Source organism: Aspergillus undulatus (assembly GCF_047715775.1).
Source record: "Aspergillus undulatus strain CBS 261.88 unplaced genomic scaffold BDV17scaffold_9, whole genome shotgun sequence".
NCBI lineage: Eukaryota > Fungi > Ascomycota > Eurotiomycetes > Eurotiales > Aspergillaceae > Aspergillus > Aspergillus undulatus.
The window spans coordinates 56,981-74,445 of record NW_027396613.1 but is presented as its reverse complement, the minus strand read 5'-3'; the positions used below and the strand labels follow the sequence as shown (position 1 = coordinate 74,445).

At 51.0% G+C, this 17,465-nt stretch overlaps 7 protein-coding genes and 1 non-coding gene across 8 annotated transcripts; 3 read left to right on the top strand and 5 right to left on the bottom strand.

Annotated features, from left to right (window-relative positions):
- The first annotated feature begins 70 nt into the window (after positions 1-70).
- BDV17DRAFT_t38 lies at positions 71-141 on the top strand. Its single transcript has one exon. It is a non-coding gene; the product is annotated as a tRNA-Gly (tRNA).
- On the bottom strand, positions 75-4,100 carry BDV17DRAFT_255868 (tubulin-specific chaperone D; the record flags this gene model as incomplete). Its single annotated transcript, XM_073756988.1, has 6 exons — positions 75-349; positions 398-563; positions 631-975; positions 1,033-1,312; positions 1,362-3,858; positions 3,924-4,100. 6 exons carry the CDS (start codon positions 4,095-4,097, stop codon positions 215-217), a joined length of 3,597 nt encoding a protein of 1,198 aa, XP_073618354.1. The 3' UTR covers positions 75-214.
- Positions 4,101-4,354: 254 nt separating this feature from the next.
- On the bottom strand, positions 4,355-6,064 carry BDV17DRAFT_238958 (uncharacterized protein). Its single transcript, XM_073755911.1, has 3 exons — positions 5,707-6,064; positions 5,122-5,640; positions 4,355-5,062 (listed from the first exon to the last, which is right to left on the bottom strand). The coding sequence occupies exons 1-3, from the start codon at positions 5,969-5,971 to the stop codon at positions 4,452-4,454; spliced, it is 1,395 nt and encodes a 464-aa protein (XP_073618353.1). The 5' UTR covers positions 5,972-6,064; the 3' UTR covers positions 4,355-4,451.
- Positions 6,065-6,664: 600 nt separating this feature from the next.
- pkcA (protein kinase c) lies at positions 6,665-10,688 on the bottom strand. Its single transcript, XM_073755910.1, has 9 exons — positions 10,208-10,688; positions 9,865-10,131; positions 9,234-9,803; positions 8,783-9,178; positions 8,326-8,721; positions 7,672-8,254; positions 7,412-7,613; positions 6,952-7,357; positions 6,665-6,900 (listed from the first exon to the last, which is right to left on the bottom strand). The coding sequence occupies exons 1-9, from the start codon at positions 10,605-10,607 to the stop codon at positions 6,839-6,841; spliced, it is 3,282 nt and encodes a 1,093-aa protein (XP_073618352.1). The 5' UTR covers positions 10,608-10,688; the 3' UTR covers positions 6,665-6,838.
- A 1,315-nt stretch (positions 10,689-12,003) lies between these two features.
- Positions 12,004-12,462, top strand: BDV17DRAFT_288590 (putative eukaryotic translation initiation factor eIF1a-like protein; the record flags this gene model as incomplete). The annotated part of the gene is made up of 2 exons (XM_073761444.1): positions 12,004-12,314; positions 12,366-12,462. The coding sequence occupies 2 exons, from the start codon at positions 12,004-12,006 to the stop codon at positions 12,460-12,462; spliced, it is 408 nt and encodes a 135-aa protein (XP_073618351.1).
- Positions 12,463-12,611: 149 nt separating this feature from the next.
- On the bottom strand, positions 12,612-13,996 carry alg3 (dolichyl-P-Man:Man(5)GlcNAc(2)-PP-dolichol alpha-1,3-mannosyltransferase; the record flags this gene model as incomplete). Its single annotated transcript, XM_073761443.1, has 3 exons — positions 12,612-13,208; positions 13,260-13,783; positions 13,876-13,996. 3 exons carry the CDS (start codon positions 13,994-13,996, stop codon positions 12,612-12,614), a joined length of 1,242 nt encoding a protein of 413 aa, XP_073618350.1.
- A 147-nt stretch (positions 13,997-14,143) lies between these two features.
- On the bottom strand, positions 14,144-15,109 carry BDV17DRAFT_255861 (uncharacterized protein). The gene has a single exon (XM_073756987.1). The coding sequence runs from the start codon at positions 14,855-14,857 to the stop codon at positions 14,417-14,419; it is 441 nt and encodes a 146-aa protein (XP_073618349.1). The 5' UTR covers positions 14,858-15,109; the 3' UTR covers positions 14,144-14,416.
- A 185-nt stretch (positions 15,110-15,294) lies between these two features.
- BDV17DRAFT_238819 (serine/threonine-protein phosphatase) lies at positions 15,295-17,381 on the top strand. The gene is made up of 3 exons (XM_073755909.1): positions 15,295-15,567; positions 15,630-16,887; positions 16,952-17,381. The coding sequence occupies exons 1-3, from the start codon at positions 15,551-15,553 to the stop codon at positions 16,952-16,954; spliced, it is 1,278 nt and encodes a 425-aa protein (XP_073618348.1). The 5' UTR covers positions 15,295-15,550; the 3' UTR covers positions 16,955-17,381.
- The last annotated feature ends 84 nt before the right edge of the window (positions 17,382-17,465 follow it).

The window sequence follows — 17,465 nt, the reverse complement described above, 5'->3', positions numbered from 1 at the left end:
CAAGATGGAAATATGGTCACTGTGAGACTTTCTCTATAGTGCCAAAGATTTAGAGCTTCTCCAACTACTAGCATCATTGGTCTAGTGGTAGAATTCATCGTTGCCATCGATGAGGCCCGTGTTCGATTCACGGATGATGCACTCCAATTTTTTTTTGTCTCCTGTTATTGTTTTGGCTTTGTCTCTATCTGCCTCAAGCTATGTAACCCTACACTCATTTACACGCCAGGAAACCCCTCACCTCATCGACCTTACCCTTAAGTTTCGTCGGCTGACTCGACCAGTCCTCCAGCTTCACCAAGTCAAGACCTGTTTCCATGAACAGATACTCTGCCGCGATAGTCCTCACCTAATCCTTGTTAGAAAAGCTACTCATCTGGAAAAAGGGGTCCCATACCCTCGGGAATGGATGCAAAAGCAACCCGGTCAGTTTCTTCAGTACGTCAGCCCGCACCTGTTCCATCCTCGAAAGAGGCGCGTATGCCCGGATCGCAGCTTCAAGCCGGGCTATATTCGAGGTCTTGAAATGGGCTTTTTGAACGGCGACGAACAACTTCCTAAGGCTGAGCAGCGGTGTCAGCGAGTAGTAAAGGGTGAGAGGGGAATACAGTGACGGCGGTATCGACGAACTTTAGGTCCTGGAATTCAGGAACGGACGATACATAGCCGTCTATCAAGAAGGCCACTGTCTCCAGAATTGGTATTGCATAACGATCATCCGGGAGCTTCTCGTTTAGAATGAGGAGCACGTCATTGACGATAGCTGTCGCTATTTCCGGATGCCGTTCGACGGGTTGTTGATTGATACTTTGTATTAATGCCGAGCGGGTGGATCGAATGAGTCCCTCTGCGCCGGCAACGGCGGAAGTAGCGAGGCCTTGGAAGAGTGGAAGGCGTAGCCAGTCGATGACCTGCAATTCTAGCAGTTGTACAAAATACTCAGTCAAGGATACTTGACTGAAGTGCTCATAGCGCCTGTCACAATTAGCACGCTATGCTATCCGCGAAGCAGACATACATAGAAACTCATACCTCTGCAATGGCGGAAAATCACTATCAGACTCCCAGTAGATCTGAAGGCAAAGCCAAGCTTCAAGACGGACCTTGTCTAGCTTCTCTGCTGCAAGACGGCAGAGGCAGCCGACAATGTCCTGGACGTGTGACGGGTTGGTGCCGCTGGCTTTGATTTGCAGGACAACCTTGGCTGCCTGTATACCTTCTAGTCTAATCAAGGACCCGATATCACCACGTCTGTCTGTCGTATAATCATTCAGGAAGCCAATGAGGCTATTTGCAACGGCCCCTGTTACATCTGTGTCTTTGTCAGTTTCCTCATTCGGCCATTCCGTGGACTTGCATACCGATATGTGGTAAGACTCCCGCGGTGAAGCTCTTGACGGCCACGACCCTTTTTTCAATCAATTCCTCCTTCTCAGCACACCTTATAAGCTCTTCAATGACATATTCTCGAGTAGTATCAGCCGGACTAAGCTTGCTGAAGATGGAGCCAAGGACGGAGATTTGTCCACGGCCGGTTGGCAAATTTCGAGTGGCACGAAGGTGTGAAAACCACTCCTGTAATATTTCTTCCTGCTTCGATAGCTGCAGTAGTTGCCATAGCTGAGATATCGCTTTGGATGACGCTGCTATCGATATATCGTCGCTTCTGGAGAGGCAAAGCATAAGCGTCTTACAGGCTTCCTCAAGCGCATTGGCCGGAAGTGTGTAGCCCTGGGTCTCCTGGGCACGAGGTGACGACTGAGAAAGTGATAAAATCAGACAGGATGATGCCTCAGCAGTCAGCTCAGGGCGGGATGTCTGTAGAGTCAGGTCGTCCTTAGTAGGTCCCATGGGAGAACCGAAGATTTCCCAAAATTTGGATATCTGCTGAGCAATGTTCAGGGTATCATCTTTGGGTGTCTTCGAGGTAGATGTCTCGAGTGCGTTGAACGCATCAATAACCGAGGAAACTGCAAGCAAGCATCCATGCCGTGTCTCAACATCACTGCGAGGGATGCTATAGAGCTTGTCTAATAATCTCTGAAGGATGATGCGCACGGTCTTACTACCTTCCTGAGTACTCAGGACTCCAAGCGCCTTTGCTGCATATCTTCTAGATTCTGCATCTGCTGAGCTAATACCTCTCCACTGCATCAATGACTCGACCAGCGGGCTCCAGTAGTGAACACTAAGATCAACTGTGGTTTTCGCAACTTCGATCATAGCGCGTGAGCGACGTGCCACGGCATGATAGTCCACGATTTGTACAATTGATATTCCCTCCACGATCGTGTTGGGGTGGCGACCAATAAGCTCCTGCAACGCAGCAGAAGCACTCCTTCTAATGTTGCCAGACGGGTCCACGCAAGCAGCACAGACTAGCTCGGTGGCGAGCATTTGAAGAACACTGACATCGGCTTGCGCAGTAGATGAATAAATGGCCTGTCGGTTTATTGCGAGGAGTTCCTTGGTCGTGTACTTGCGCGATACGGCCCATATCCCAAAACATGCGGCATCTCGAACGCCATTCCCAACGGAGCTCCCAGTGGAGGACCTTTGCTCGAAGTCTAAGCCTGAAACAAGCGGCTGCAGTACGTTGGGCAGTTGGTGAGTTGGTGGAGCATGGCGAAATAGCAGATGGCCCAGGGTGAGGATGAGACCCTGCCATCTCTGAGCATCGACTGCGCTTAAATTTTGCTTTAGCGAGCTCGTTCCAATATGTCGCGCCGCAGACGGTGTTATAATCGTACCATCCCTCTTCTCGTACAGAATATTCTCTTCCAAGGAGCCAGTAACAGCTTCAATGACCTCGGTAGCCATGTCTGGGTCCAACTTCAAGGTCACGATACTCAGCGCTTTGCTTGCCGCAAATCGTACAGGCGTGTCCTTGTCGGCCAGAGATTTCAGGAAATGATCGATTGCATCTTCCAGGATGTATGAAAGCTGGTCATCAGATACTAAACTGCTGACCTTGTCTCTAAGTGAAAGAGCCATAACTGTGATAGACCGAAGAATCTTGGTGATAGTTTTGCGAGCTAGGGCAGATGACAAAATCACCTGGGATACCTCGGTATCACCTTGCACAAGACGCATAGTCTGCTTAAACACAGGCATAATGTGAGGCGCGAAATCCTCGGCTTGGCCGGATCCAGCTAAACGCGCAAGGAAAGATAACATTCCAATGTACGCATACACGGCTGACGGTTCAATCGCCGCAGGTGGATAAAGCACAGTAAATGCCCAGTCAGTGAGACAGCTCAAAATTCCCAATGCTTGCATATCCCGGCGCAGGGCAAGACGCGCCAGGAGAATTGTGGCAGCTTCACGCTCCTTCCCTGCTACATCGACATAAGCTAGTGCCACCGACAGTAGAGACTTCGCTACTGCCGGCATTTGTGGCGTTAATCGTTTGAGAGGTCCTGTCTCGGGATACGGTACCGGTATATCACTGGACGACATAGAAGACAGATCGAAAGGCGCCAGCAACAAGTGCGAGAGCCAAATTAGTAGCATGTAGCGTTCTTCCCACACCAATCGTCGGGGAATACTTTCAGAAGAGTCATCTGGCTGAGCGGCATCCCACTCGATGAAAGCTCGTAGAAAAGGATCCAGGTATTTTGGCTCATTGTTCAGGAACCGGGTGATGACCTTGGCCCCTCGAACCTTACAGAAGGTGTAGAGGAGCCTGCAAATGGCCCTTGGTAAAGGGTAGAGGGCCCTTGGCTGCTGGCTGGCCGTTTTCGTAGCATATTGATCTCGTTGCGACAGCAGGTACGCCAACAGAGCATCAACAAGGGGAGGGAGAAGTGACTGCAGGTGCGGATCAAGCAACTGCGGCCACTCTTGGAAAGGTTCCAGCTGTGTAGTTGAACGATCAGCAATGGGGTATCCGTCAACGAAGCAGAGATTGACGCAAATCTTACAAGGTTGACGAGCCTTTCGGTCTTTGAGACCAAAGTCCATCTTCGAGGAATTCGGGTACCTTTTTGGTTGGGTTGTGGCTTCCACAACAGGGAAGGTAACTTTTCTAGAAATTCCTTAACGAGGTCGCCAGATGCACGCTGGAGCTTGCTTTCTCGGTCGTCTGCTGCATCCATCGCGAAATCAGGCTCACATGAATTGGGATGAACGAGTAGATACAGTCGGCGGGACCTCGTCGATCTCGATAGCCATCACGTGATTTGCTGGTGTCGTCCCTCAATTATCTCGATAAACTCCAGACCACCGAAATTAGACGAATTTACGCATCTAGTGAAGCTTGGCCCATTTACTATGTGGTGGCTTGGTTCATTGATTGAGATAAGTCGAGTAGGTATCCGGAAAGAGGGCGAAAAAAAAAAAGAAAAGAAAAGAAAAGAAAAAGAAACTCGGGGTGATATGTCCAAAATATATAATTCTAGATAACGGCAAGTCCAATGTATGCCCTAGGTGCAACAACAAATATCACAATCCTAAAGATCTCCACTCACCGCACTGCTTCTCGCAATCTTGACGTATTCACCATAATTGTTGTTCTGTGAAAGCTGCACCATCATGTTGCGAATATGCATGACGACAATAGCAACAGCCAGGGAATTCCATAGATCCTGGCCTCTTTCTGAGAAGTCGAACTGTGAGAAGAACTTGCCGTCCAATTCCTCATCTTCCGGCGTGCCCTTCATGAGTTCCAAGTCAAAAGTCACGATAGCAACGACCGGACCACAGATGAGGAATCCAATCAGCAAGGGTGGCTCGTATTTGCCCTCAGGATCGCCAATACTTGTGCCAAATGTTTCAGCTAGGGCAGCTTGGTGCCGAATGGCGAGCTTCTTCAGCCTTTTGTTCAAACGCTCTAGCGCATGGTGAACCGTCTCGTGCTTTCTTTGTGCGTGTATTATGTGTATCGGGGTTGATTCACGACCAATTTCAAGGTCCACGTCGAATAAGGCCCATCGGATGTATTTAACGATAGTCTGTTTGATAACGATCTCGGGTCTTCTACCCACAAACCCGCAATCCCTTACAACGCTGAAGTCCCTCACGCGCCCACTGAGGGAGAGGAGAGTCCCGAGTGTTTTGATTGCTGGATAACAAATAAGCGATGAGAAGGATAGCTGTTCAACAAGATGAATAAAAACTTACCATGGAATGTGGTACTTTTGGATAGTTTGATGATGGGCTCCGACTGCTCTTTCCCAGATTCAGGAAACAAGGAATCTGGCAATGTCGGGAAGTCAAACTGCCAGTGCTTTGGCGCGAGCGGCTCAAACCCGCGCAACGCCAGCTGTAAGAAGAGAGACCTTTCCTTCTCGGTGTATCTGTCCTCCGGAATGTTGACAACAACTGCCAGCCGCCTCTCGCGCTCTCGGTCGAAGTCAAAGACAACTGTTGCCCTCTCATTTCCAGTAACGTCGAATGCATCGTCAAGATCTTCTCTATCCTCGTCGTCACTGTCAGTGACATAAGCACCGTCCTCCTCATACAGTGCGGACCTCCTTCGTATTGTATGGGTAGGCGGCAAAAGCGAGCTCTGAATGCTAGATCCGCTGGAACCGCTGGATGAGGTGAATCGCTGCAAGGGTGACTTCCTGGCTACTGGTTTCTTCTTGGTCTTCCCGTGGTCTGTGGTGTTACTGCTTGCGCCCGACGTGGTCGACGATGCTGTGAACGAGGTCGCTATATTAGCTGCCTAAAAAGAGGCAAAAGAATTAGTGTCAAAGCGCTCACAGAAATTAGACTTCTTAATAGGAGGAAACACATCCTTCGGTAGAAGCGAAGGTTCATCTGCGAATGATCCCGTCTCAAGCTTCCTCTTCGGTGCACTAGGCACTGGCTTGACGAAGTCATCCTCTGGTGAGTTCGGGCCATCTTTCTGCGGGATGTAGACAGAACCAGATGGATTCTTCGCTTTTGCTGCAGGGGAAATTTTAACCTGATACGTCAGACTCCGCAGCTCATCCTCGCTGGAAGATAGATGTGCCATGAGTGCCATCTTGATCTGGCGTCGATGGTGGTAGGATTATAACTGTGTTGGTCGAGACGCAAATGTTGCGCATTGGATGATGGATGGTTTGGCGTAGGTTCGTGGGACGTTATGCTGGGAAGGGTATCGGGCAGACGTTGGAGAGATGTCAGTTATGATCCCCGTCGAGTCTTTGTATCGTGAGGGAATAAAGATGCTATTTCCGTACGCAAATTGCTATGCCGCTTGCGGTTGTTTTCTTTGTCGCGGGGTTGGGAGGGCAAGGTTCATGGAGAGAAAGAAAGTACCAAGAGGGGAAGGCAACCTTGGAATGCCCTGGGTGAAAGCTACTGTTCCTTTCAAGAAGAAGTAACGCTGGCATTGAACCGGTCAAAGACAAACAGGACTCGGGCTTGAACCACAATTGCTTGCGCCCGGCTTGTTGGTGGCTGTTATTCAACCACAAGAGTGTTTTAGCAGAGGGCTGGAACCCTTTGGCCGCGGGGAGCTTTAAGTATCTTGTGATAGTATCCAGTGTTCTATAGACCATTGCTTCGGTGCTAGGTGCACAACTCCTTCCATTAAGTCATACAGCTTGATTAGATAAGTATGGTTAGATGATAAAGCACAGTTACATTCCTTGAATGGCAAGATTAGCAATCCATTACAAGGACAGACACGCGTTGAATAACAGGAAACCTTCCCCGAACCGCACCCACCATTTTTCTCAATTTGCGCCCTCCCGAGAAGACCACTCAGATCGGCTCTCAAAACTCGTATGGGTATCCATGTGCAATGATCATTTTTTCTTCAATGCAAAAGGCAATCATCAGGACCAAGAAGCCGCGATTTGACACAAATTCAAACATAAACATCTCGCTGAAGGGAATATTTGAACTAGGCGAAATCCGCAGTGTAAGAGAAGCCACGGAATTCTTCCTGCATAGCTTGGGAGAGAACTATGATAACATTAGCATTGGCCGTAAGAATTAGCCAGGATGGGGCCTTACCTGATTGCACTGGAGTAAGCACAGGGGTGACGCTGGTAAATTCTTGGTCGAAGTTGCTAGTATCCGTTGCACTGCTGATGGTAGGCATAAATGGCGGCGGGACTCGCTTGTGGTAAATGTCATCCCAGTTGACGTTCCGGAAGAAGGCATGAGACATGACCTCCTGGGCATCCGTGGGGCCAGACCCAAGTCTGAGCTCGGGCTCGCGCGTCAACAGCTTCTGCAAGATAGAAACCGAGTCCCTGGGCATGTGAATGGGATAGAGAGGTTCATCTGCAAGAATGGCATCGTAGATCTCGTCCTCATCTTCACCACGGAATGGAGATTGCTGGAGAAGCATTTGGTAGATAAGCACACCGAAGGCCCACCAATCAACTGCTCGGCCGTACTTCTTATCCAAAAGGATCTTTTACGAGGGTTAGCACACGGTTTCCGAAGCGGGAAAGAAGTAAAGTCATACCTCAGGTGCCATGAATTCTGGTGTACCACAGAAGGTGCTCGTCGTAGACCCGTACCACATGTTCTCCTTGCAGAGACCATAATCAGCAATCTTGAGGTGGCCGTCTAAGCCTAGTAGAATATTGTCGAGCTTCAGATCACGGTAGATGACTCCGTTCTCGTGGAAGTACTTCAGAGCCAGCAGTACTTCTGCTGCGTAGAACCTGGTAAAGATTTATCAGCCACTGGCCACGAATGACAATGCATAAGGGATGTACATACTGTGCTCGCTTTAGACCAAACTGGCCCCGTTGGATGTGTAGCATGAGATCACCACCACTGATGTACTCCATAACGAAGTAAACACGAGTTTCGGTTTGGAAACAGGCGTGTAAGTTGAGAAGGAAGGGATGACGTTCTTTGTTGGCAATCAAGAAGACTCGCTTCTCAGACTTAGTGCTCTCCACTTCATCATTCTCGATGATAAACTCCTTCTTCAACACCTTGATGGCGTATAGCTTGTGTGTAGACTTGGTCTCCGCCAACATAACTTTACCAAAGTTACCCTTTCCGAGAACAGCAAGGAAGTTGAAGTGGTCCAGACCAATTCTGATCTTCGGTTGCTGGGGAATTTCGACATCCTTCATGGGCACCTGCTGTTGCATAGCCTGCATAGCCTGCTGCTGCTGTTGCTGCTGCTGCTGCTGTTGTGGTGGGTGCATGCCGTAAGGTGCTGGTGCATTGACCTTCTGCATCGCCTGGGCTTGTTGATAGCCCTGCTGCATGGCGCCTTGCTGCTGATAAGACGCATAGGCAGCTGGGTCGTAATGGGCATGAGCCGGGGGTTGGGTAGGCCGGCCGGCATCTAGAGTTCCATAGGTTAATCTTCGCCGAATCATCGAGGATTGGAAAAAGCTGCGGAACAGTACTACTTACCAGGCGACTGTTGAGTACGCAACCCTGTCGCGACTGCGGCAGCAGTAGCAGCGGGGCTACCTGAAGACGTTCGTGGGGGGTGCTGCTGCCGTGCGGAAGTGGGCGATGCTGGGGGAATATAAGAAGTGGCTGCAGCACTCACTGCATCGGAAGAAGGTGGTCGCTGAGAGTAGGATGACGGACCTTCGACAGGCTTAGGATAAGCATGACCTGAATCCTGAGGTGCACCGGCCGGCCGGAGCGTCTTCCCGCTTAAGCCAGAGCTGACAGATGGGGACTTATTGTGGTTTTTGTGGCGGATAAGAGTCTCCAAGATCTGATTTGCTGCCTCCATGGACATTCCGCAGAAATCGGGTACGAGATGCGTACAGTGTGCATGGCAAGTAAGACCGCACTCTGTTTGAAAAAGATAATCGTTAGTGTTTCGGGTCGTACGAGAAGTCAAGTCGAGAATTACCTGAACAGCGCTTCGCATTTTTGCGTCCAAAAGGCAATAGGTAACCACAGTGACAACACCAGTTGGCGGAGAGGTTGGAGAATCCTTCGAAGCGATGCGGAATGCGGTGGTTGATCTTTTCTTCGTCGGGGTCGGTCTCGTAGTTCGCCTTGCTGATACACTTGGTGACAACCTTTGGGTAGCACTTGCGGTGGCAAGTATACTTGCAGTCGGCACATTGCATGCCAGCAGCATATTTCAAGAAATCGCCGCAAAGAGCACAGCGCATGATGTTGTAGAATTGCTGAGTGACGAACTTGTGACCCTGCTTCTCGTGAACCTCCTCCTTCCTCTGTCGGACTGCACCTTGTCGGTTGAGACCAATGTCGAACGGTCGTCGGTCTTTCAGTTGTTTGGCTAGGAGGCTCGTTAGCAAAGAGGGCAGCAAAGTCAATATAGAGGGTATGATTACCAAAGCTCATCGAGATATGAATCCGGCCCACGGGTTCCAGAGCAAACCACGAATCAATCGTCAACGGGGCACCAGTAGCGCCCATTTGGCCCTCTGCTCCAGGCTGCGCGCCGTAGCCTGCAGTGGCACCATATTGAGATGCACCAACTGGTCCAGCAGGATTGGGTTGTCCAGGGCCGCCGCCGGGGCCCATCTTATCCGCAGAAACCCAGCCTGAAGCATTGATCTCGGTTTCGATCTTCTTCCGACGCATCTCCTCCGCAATATCGGAAATGCGCAGCCACAACATACCGATTGGGGTGGGTCTTTCGCCAGCCTTATCGTAGACTGTAAGCTCGACCTCGTTGGCCTTATCGATGTCGAGTGTGAAGGTTTCATCCTGCCATCTGTCGGATCTGGTCGCCTTCGTCCTGGCCTTTATGGTATCTTCAACCTTCACGATAACGAACGTTTCGGGACCTCGGGAAAATCTCGAACTAGTCGCATGGTCAACGTCCTGGACGGCTTGAATACGCATTGTCAGAAGACCGGTTAGGGGCTTGCGCAGGTTCGGAGCGCTTAAACTCTCGTCTACAACAATCAGCGTCAGCCAAGGAAGGATATACCACAAACAAGCCGAGGGGTTCCGCACCATCAGCAGTATCTGCCGACTCGATATCGACATGGAGATCTTCATATCGTTTGAGGGCCTGCTTTAGAAGCTGAATCTTTTGGTTACTTTCGATCCGTCGGCCCTCGGCGTCTGTGCGACTTTTCCTATCGCCTTCATCCTGGTACAGGCGAACCATCTTCTCAATGCCCGCTTTGTATTGTTTCTCGACACTCAGCTTGAACTCAAGTTGGGACAGCATGAGCTGGATCTTAGGTCCAAGGTATTGGGTATCATATTTAATCAGGTCTAAGAGAAGATATGCATAAGTATTGTCCGTGTACCTTGCATACGAGCAATGAACGATCTATCGGTGTCAACCTACCGAGCTTAGTATAATTCGGGCGAGCCTTCGGAACAGGCGCGAAAGGCCGGGGGTCCTTGAAAGGAGCACCTGACGGCATAGATCCGGCCCCAGGCTGCGGGTACTGTGCAGAATCACCGTAGCCTGAAAGGTCCTTGGGCGGAGGGGCGGGGCCGCCATCAGGGTTCGGTGGTAAGCGTTTGTCGACAGGCGAACCGGGTTCTATCTGACGCAGTTGCAGCTCCTTCATCTTCTCTTCTAGATAGGCGATGTTCTTCCGACCATCCCGAATGTTCGCATCGACTCTTTGTTGCACCATGGGGTTATCGGTCGACTGTCGCATATTCGAGGCCGCGGCGATGAGGGCCTTCTCCCGCTCGATCTTGCGGTAGACCGAGGCGATGAGCTCGTCCCCGTCCATGGTGAATGAGGTTGGCCTAACCTAGGGGGGAGGCAGTGGTCGGGGAACGGACTCGAAGGTGGTGCAACAAAGCGACCGGTCAAAGAGGGGTAGAGGGGAGGAAAGAATAAAATAGGAAGAACAATAAACTCTGTAGAACGAAAAAAGGGGCTAGATGAAGCCGTTAAGGTAGGAGGGCAGCAGATTGGGCGGGATTATTTGGGGAGGGGAGGTTTGGAATGTGGAGTTGGGAGAGCGAGAAGAGGCGGAAGCTGTCGCGGGGCTTTTGTTGACAGTGCAGCAGAGAGGGGAGCCCGACTGACTCTGCCTCAGTAACAGTCCTGCAACATTCAAGAATCCTCAGAAGGCCTTGACACATGTGAGACACTCCTGTCAGTCGATGACGAAATGAGGCCGGATTTCTCAGAACTCCGTGGCAAGACCGATGATTTATTTATCCACATTCACAGAATTTATTGTAAGAGGCTGTGTGGGACAGACAACTGGGAATAGAAAAGCACTGGGAGAGGCGTCCATGGGCGTATAGCTGCCCTGCTGCCACTGTGCCAGGCTGTGTGTGCCGGAGGAATCCAGACTTCGCAGATCGTGCTAGATTGGCTTCTCGGACCTTTTCCTGCTGGGTCTCTATCTTGAAATGCTCTCGCGTGCCTGAGAAGGAGGGAGGTTTACTCGCGGATCAAAGGATCTTGCCTTAACAATAAGCATCCCGCGGAAACCTGAGACAGAAGCAATTGTTTATTGAGAATCCAAGTTCTTATCTCAGTCTTTGAGCCGGGAAGGGTTCGTCACCTTGAACCATGTCCATAACCGTTCCCTCAGCAGGGATCTCCGGAGCCTACTTCCATGAATGACAGCTTAAGAACCCCTCTTTGGGCCTCGAACATCCCTGGCTGCAGGCTTTCGAGGCGAGAAGCATACGGCCGACGGTACCGAAGCCAGAACCCAATTGATCATGCTTCATTTGTGTTCAGAGGCCCGGGTACAGTCCAGTATCACCGCCCCTTACAGTATACCGTCCCTTGGAATCTGTGAATGCATCCAAGGGTCATGTGCGGCTATGCAGCTTCTAACTCCGAGATGTCATCTGGTGATGAAAGCTAACTCTACAGCGTTACATACTTGAACGTCTGCATACTGAACATCTCAAGTTTTTGTTGCTCAGTCAAGTTATACAATCGATTCTTGTCTACTCTGTTACATCTATACCCTGTGGACACTTCGATGTCTATTTTTGGTTTAGCGTCCACGTGACAGTCAAAATATCTAGACATGGCGGGTGAAGGCGTGAGGTCTGAAGCGCACGTTATCTCGCAGTGTCCGACATACAGTATACATCAGCTGCCGCAATTCAGGAATTGAACATTTTGCCTTTCGATCTACGGCAGATATCCCTGCAATGCCTCCACCGAGACGCAAAGTGCTTGCGACGGCCGAAGAAACCTTGTTCCCGCCTGATGAACTATCACAAGGGCAAGAGATTGCGCGCGTTATCAAAGCAACAGGAAACAACATTTATTCGGTTCAGTTTCCCTCGAAAAGGAAGGCCCTTGTAGAGCTGCCGGCTAAATTCCGGTCGACCATCTGGATGAAGCGAGGCTCCTTTGTCGTCGTGGACACCAACGCTCTGGAAAGCCGTGACAACAAGCTTGAGGGAGAGATCGTCAACATCGTTCGGGATGAAAAGGCCTGGCGCAAAACTCATTACTGGTAAGTAAGCGAGAACTCTGGTTGTCGGCACATCTCTAACAAGTGGGGAAGGCCCAAAGAATTTGTGAAACAGCCCGTTGCCGTCTCTGACGACGAAGACGAATCCAACGTCGGAAAAATGCCCTCCAGCGACGAATCGGATGCTTAACGTGAATTGAAGATGGCCGAATATTCGCCGCGCGCCTCGTCTGGTTGTTCAGAGCGCAGTTGAGCATACCTTGTCTTCAACCCCTGGCCGTTGCAGAACCGTCGTGGACCGACCAATTGAACGTTGTTACCACTATCAAGCAATTTCGATCACTGAACATGTTCTTTCGCTTTTGGAATTGATGATGAAGAGGGAAATGCGCGGTTCCTGTTGTTAAGGACACCAAACACCTGGGCGCAGAGTGAGAGAACGACAACGACGGAGCTTAGATTGGTGCTCGGATAGACATTCCAAGCCCACTCTTGCAGCAACCACAGTCCATATATGAGGATTGGATGATAACCAGCCTGCCAGAGGAGGAAAGGAGTTGCCCAAGAGAGATAGGCGAAGAATTGGTAATGCATCGACCTTGCAAACAGCAGGCCAATGGCGAGGGAAGACAATAGCACGGCCATGATGAACGAAGGATGCAGCGCGACGCCGCGATGTCTCCCCGTCAAGAAGCGGCCCACAAAACTGGGCAGGTCGGTACCGGACGGCTTCGGGTAGCTCGTGATCGCGAAGACAACCAGTACCAGCAAATGTAAAGCTATCAGACCCCACCAAAACCGCGGGGATAGAAAGATTTCCTCCGGCACAAATCTCCAGTTCACGGTCCACTTGTACATGAACTGCCTTCCGAACTCAAAAGCGCGCTCAAAATAGCCGCTGGGATTCGTCTGCAGAAACGGTGTCGCAAGCATAACCTATCTCATGTCAGTTGCCCTGTAGATCCCAATGCACTGGCAGCCACAAACCTGAATCCCCAAAGCCAAAACAGCCAACTGAATGCACGACCCTATATTCAAGCCCAAAGCAAGCACCACCATAACCGCCGGCGCCAACAGAATAAGAGTCATCTTAACCCCAAGTCCCAGCGACCAAACCGCAACCGCGGGCGCCCATCTCCGATTCATAAACAGCCAAACAGTCCCCCACATAGCAAGCGCCGCAAGTCCATCATTAAACATCCTCAGCATATAAACGCTATGCAACCGCTTCGACAAAACGAGTAGAGGGAATAGATACGGCGGAGCCCTAGCTCGTCTATAGCACGCCATCACGACCGTAAGAGTGATCAGGTAGAGGAAGGCGAAGATTATCTGACCGAGGCCGATGTCGCGCCCTTCGTCGGTGACGTGGTAGAGGAGCGAGTAGCTGTAGACGTGGGCGGCTGGGTAGACAAGGGGGCCTGTTGAGCCTTCGATCCGGGTGTAGTCGCGTTCTCCGGCGTGGTATAATTTGATCTGCTGCATGTATGTGGTCCAGTCAATTTCAGTATCTGGTGCAGTGTGCTCGTGTTAGCTTGATTGCCATGGCTGGGATTGGTTTTAAAGCTGGGAACTGAGGTGTGTCTATGCTAGGGTAGCTCACACGGCACTTTCCATATGATGAGGGCGCAGAGGAGGCCGTCGCCGAGGTTTAGGAGGGCAGCTATCCATCTTGTGTACTTTGAATTCGAGCACAGATCGCTCGCCAGCTGTGTCAAACCCATTGTTGATGTTGGTGATGAGGAGGAGGATCTGCTCTGTTGCAATCGGGGAGATGGTCTGGACGGCTTTATTTGGTCCGGGCCCGGGCCAATGATAGCTGTCATTTTCTGGATTAGCGGGCAACTTTGATTACAGTGGTATTTTGTGACATCGACCAGGACGCGAATCGTCATGCTCATTGTTTCTATTTATGGTTGTTATACCCTATGTAGTCTCTCTAACAACAAGTTCACTCGTAAAGAAACAGATCAGGGTCTAATGGTAGTAGATACATAAATGTACAAGGGTATATCGCTCGTGATCCTTCTGATGGGTTATCTGAGCCCCATCATAAAGGTACAATTGAGCCAGCAATGCTCATATTGGCTCAAGTCATAAGGCCTCTTCCCAATTCATCAGAGTCCAAAGATACCTCCCTCAGATCATTGGGTCCGTTGGCATCCGAAATCTGCTTGTCGGCCCTCTCCCTGAGACGGTTGCGCAGGGGTCCGGTCTGAGAGCCCCAGCATGTCACCTAGAATACCAGTTGGTTTTGGTACAGGGCATTCGCGTCCAGTTTTAGAAAATTGCTTTGATTCCTCCTCTAATTGTAGAAACGTTGAGATCTCGTCCTCGGCCGATGTGCTTGAAGGCCGGAGTAGATTCTCTTCCTGTGTCATGGCACCGACATCCTTCCTCCTCCTTCGTACTCTTTGGATTTGTTGGCCGTCCGGTCCGATGATCATCTCGGAATCGGCAAATGTGCGACGAGGGGCAGGGCAAGGAAATACATGAGGGATGCCGACGACGAGAAGGGATGCTAATAAGGTGCCGGCAAAAAGGGCGTTGGTCGACTGCGACCGAGGGTGCAGATGTGGAGGCATGATTCAAAGGATTGGCGAGACGATTGACTGTCGTTGTAGTGGATTTAGGAGGATCGCGTCGGCATTGGATGGGTTGGGCTCTGTAGGTGGGCTGATCCGTTAACGACACGCTGACACAGGAAAACACCGGGCAAAAAAAATACTGTTTGCGAAGAAAGAGAAAAGTATCAGCAGAAGCTGGGTCAGACTGTGCCCCGAACAGGTGTGGCCTGTTCAATGGCAGTAGGGAGGGAGACTAGGTCCAGAGCGAGCCGCAAGCCGTCCGGAGTCGGGAGGAACTTGGGAAGGGGAGAATTCGGCTTAGTCTTGGCGATCAAATCTAATCTTATCTGTAGTGCCTGTCATTGGCTGCGTGGCTTTCCGCCCGGCGAAACGCGACTCAGGCTGGGCAACCTTGAACCTGAGGCGCGCAGAGATGCTCTTCCCATCAGCAGACCCTCGACGCCTCTTTGCAGGTCATCACTTTGCGCACTTTCCGCGTCCCATTTGCCTCTCCCCCTCTGTATATACTTCACAGAGCCTACCAGATGAGAAGAAAATGATCACCCCGATTCCACACTCGTAGTGGACCATTCTTTCCCATCCGGATCTCCAAGCACTGTCTCCCCGCCGTCTCCCATCGAGAGCTCAGGACCCACAGAATAACCTGCCCTCAGGCGGCCTGCCATCATAGAAGCAAAGCGCAGTGTTAAAATGAGTGACCTCGATAGGTATCTTGCAGCAACCTTTTGTTGATTGACGAACCGACCCAGCTAACGCTTGCTTTCACTAGGGCAATCGCCCAACTGCGCGCCTGTCGCTTGATCCCCGAAGCCCAAGTCCGCGAACTCTGCTATAAGGCACGCGAACTGTTGATAGAGGAAGGAAATGTGGTCTGCGTCGACGCACCAGTTACAATATGTGGGGATATTCACGGTCAGTTCCATGATCTGATGGAGCTCTTCCGCGTTGGCGGGGATGTTCCCGACACGAACTACCTGTTCATGGGCGACTTTGTCGACCGCGGCTTCTATTCCTTAGAGTCGTTCCTCCTACTCCTTTGCCTCAAGGTCCGCTATCCCGATCGTATTACGTTGATTCGCGGAAACCATGAATCCCGACAGATCACGACAGTCTACGGCTTTTATGACGAGTGCATTCGCAAATACGGAAGCGCCAATGTTTGGAGGTATTGCTGTGAGGTGTTTGACTATCTAGCGCTGGGTGCTTTGGTCCTTGGCGCAAGTGCAGAGCTGGAGCCGACGGGACCAGTGTACAACGATACGACGCAATCAACCATGTCTACGGCTGATGACGGCGAGCTCGAGACAGAGGTGCTAAATTCAAAAGGAGAGGTTACCATGAGCTCTTATAGACCAAGACAAGGGGCCTCATTAGATAACGGGAGCACGTCACCCTCAAGGGGTCAGACTCCTACGCGAACCGGCCCAGCAGGAACGGGCGCGTCCGGCAGCGGAGCGGGCAGTTACGGTGGTAGCAGAACCGGCGCGGTGCTCTGTGTTCACGGCGGTCTCTCGCCGCTCATCGACACAGTCGACAAGATCCGGCTTATAGATAGAAAACAAGAGGTCCCTCACGAAGGCGCAATGTGCGACCTCCTCTGGTCCGATCCCGACGAAATCGACGGGTGGGGGTTGAGCCCCCGCGGTGCTGGCTTTCTCTTCGGCGCAGACATCGTCAAACAATTCAACTACAAGAACGATCTTTCACTCATCGCGCGCGCCCATCAGCTCGTCATGGAGGGCTACAAGGAGATGTTCGACGGCGGCATCGTCACCGTCTGGTCAGCCCCAAACTACTGCTACCGGTGCGGAAACGTCGCCGCCATCCTGGAGCTAGGCGAGGACACCAGCAACGGTGGCACAGTCACCAGGAGTAACGGAGACTATGGCCGGAGTAATGGCATCCTAACTGGTGCTGTCAACAAACCGCCCCTGCGCAGCCCTGGAAGGAGATACCGCGTGTTTGAGGCCGCGGCGCAGGACACAAGGGGTATGCCTGCGAAGAAACCGGTTGCCGATTATTTTCTGGTGAGTCAATCTAATTCCCCCAACTCGTCTCATGAATTGCTCTCGCCAACAACGCCCATAATAGTGATACCAATCATTCCTACTTCTATATCCTCTCCCCTTCGGGGCCGGCTTTCCTCTTAAAAAATCTTCCCCCGCTATACATACCGGCCTACCTATCCCATCATACCCATCATCCTCTGGCTGGGCTTGGCTTTTCTTTCTGCCCTCGCTACGGCGTCTCTCTGGCGTATATCCTCCTATCTAGTTCCCGCAATCCGCATATATTCAACGAACGAACGGCAACTGACTTGAATTGATGTTGACGAGATGACATTACATTAGATATCTATACTAAGTTCCTAACACCTAGTCTACGTTGCTCTCTCTCTCTCGCGTGCTCCGATTTTCTTTTTCTGTTTTACGGGATGAAATATTAGTGGTTTCGCATTGATGCATGCATAGGTTTCATTTGGGCTTTACATTTTTTACCTACCTAAGTCCTGGTTGTTTGTAATAGCGTCTTACTAAAGTCTTCGGGTGCCTGAATGAGAGTTGCTTTGGATTTCACATGCTTGCGAGGCTTACTCCGGACGGTC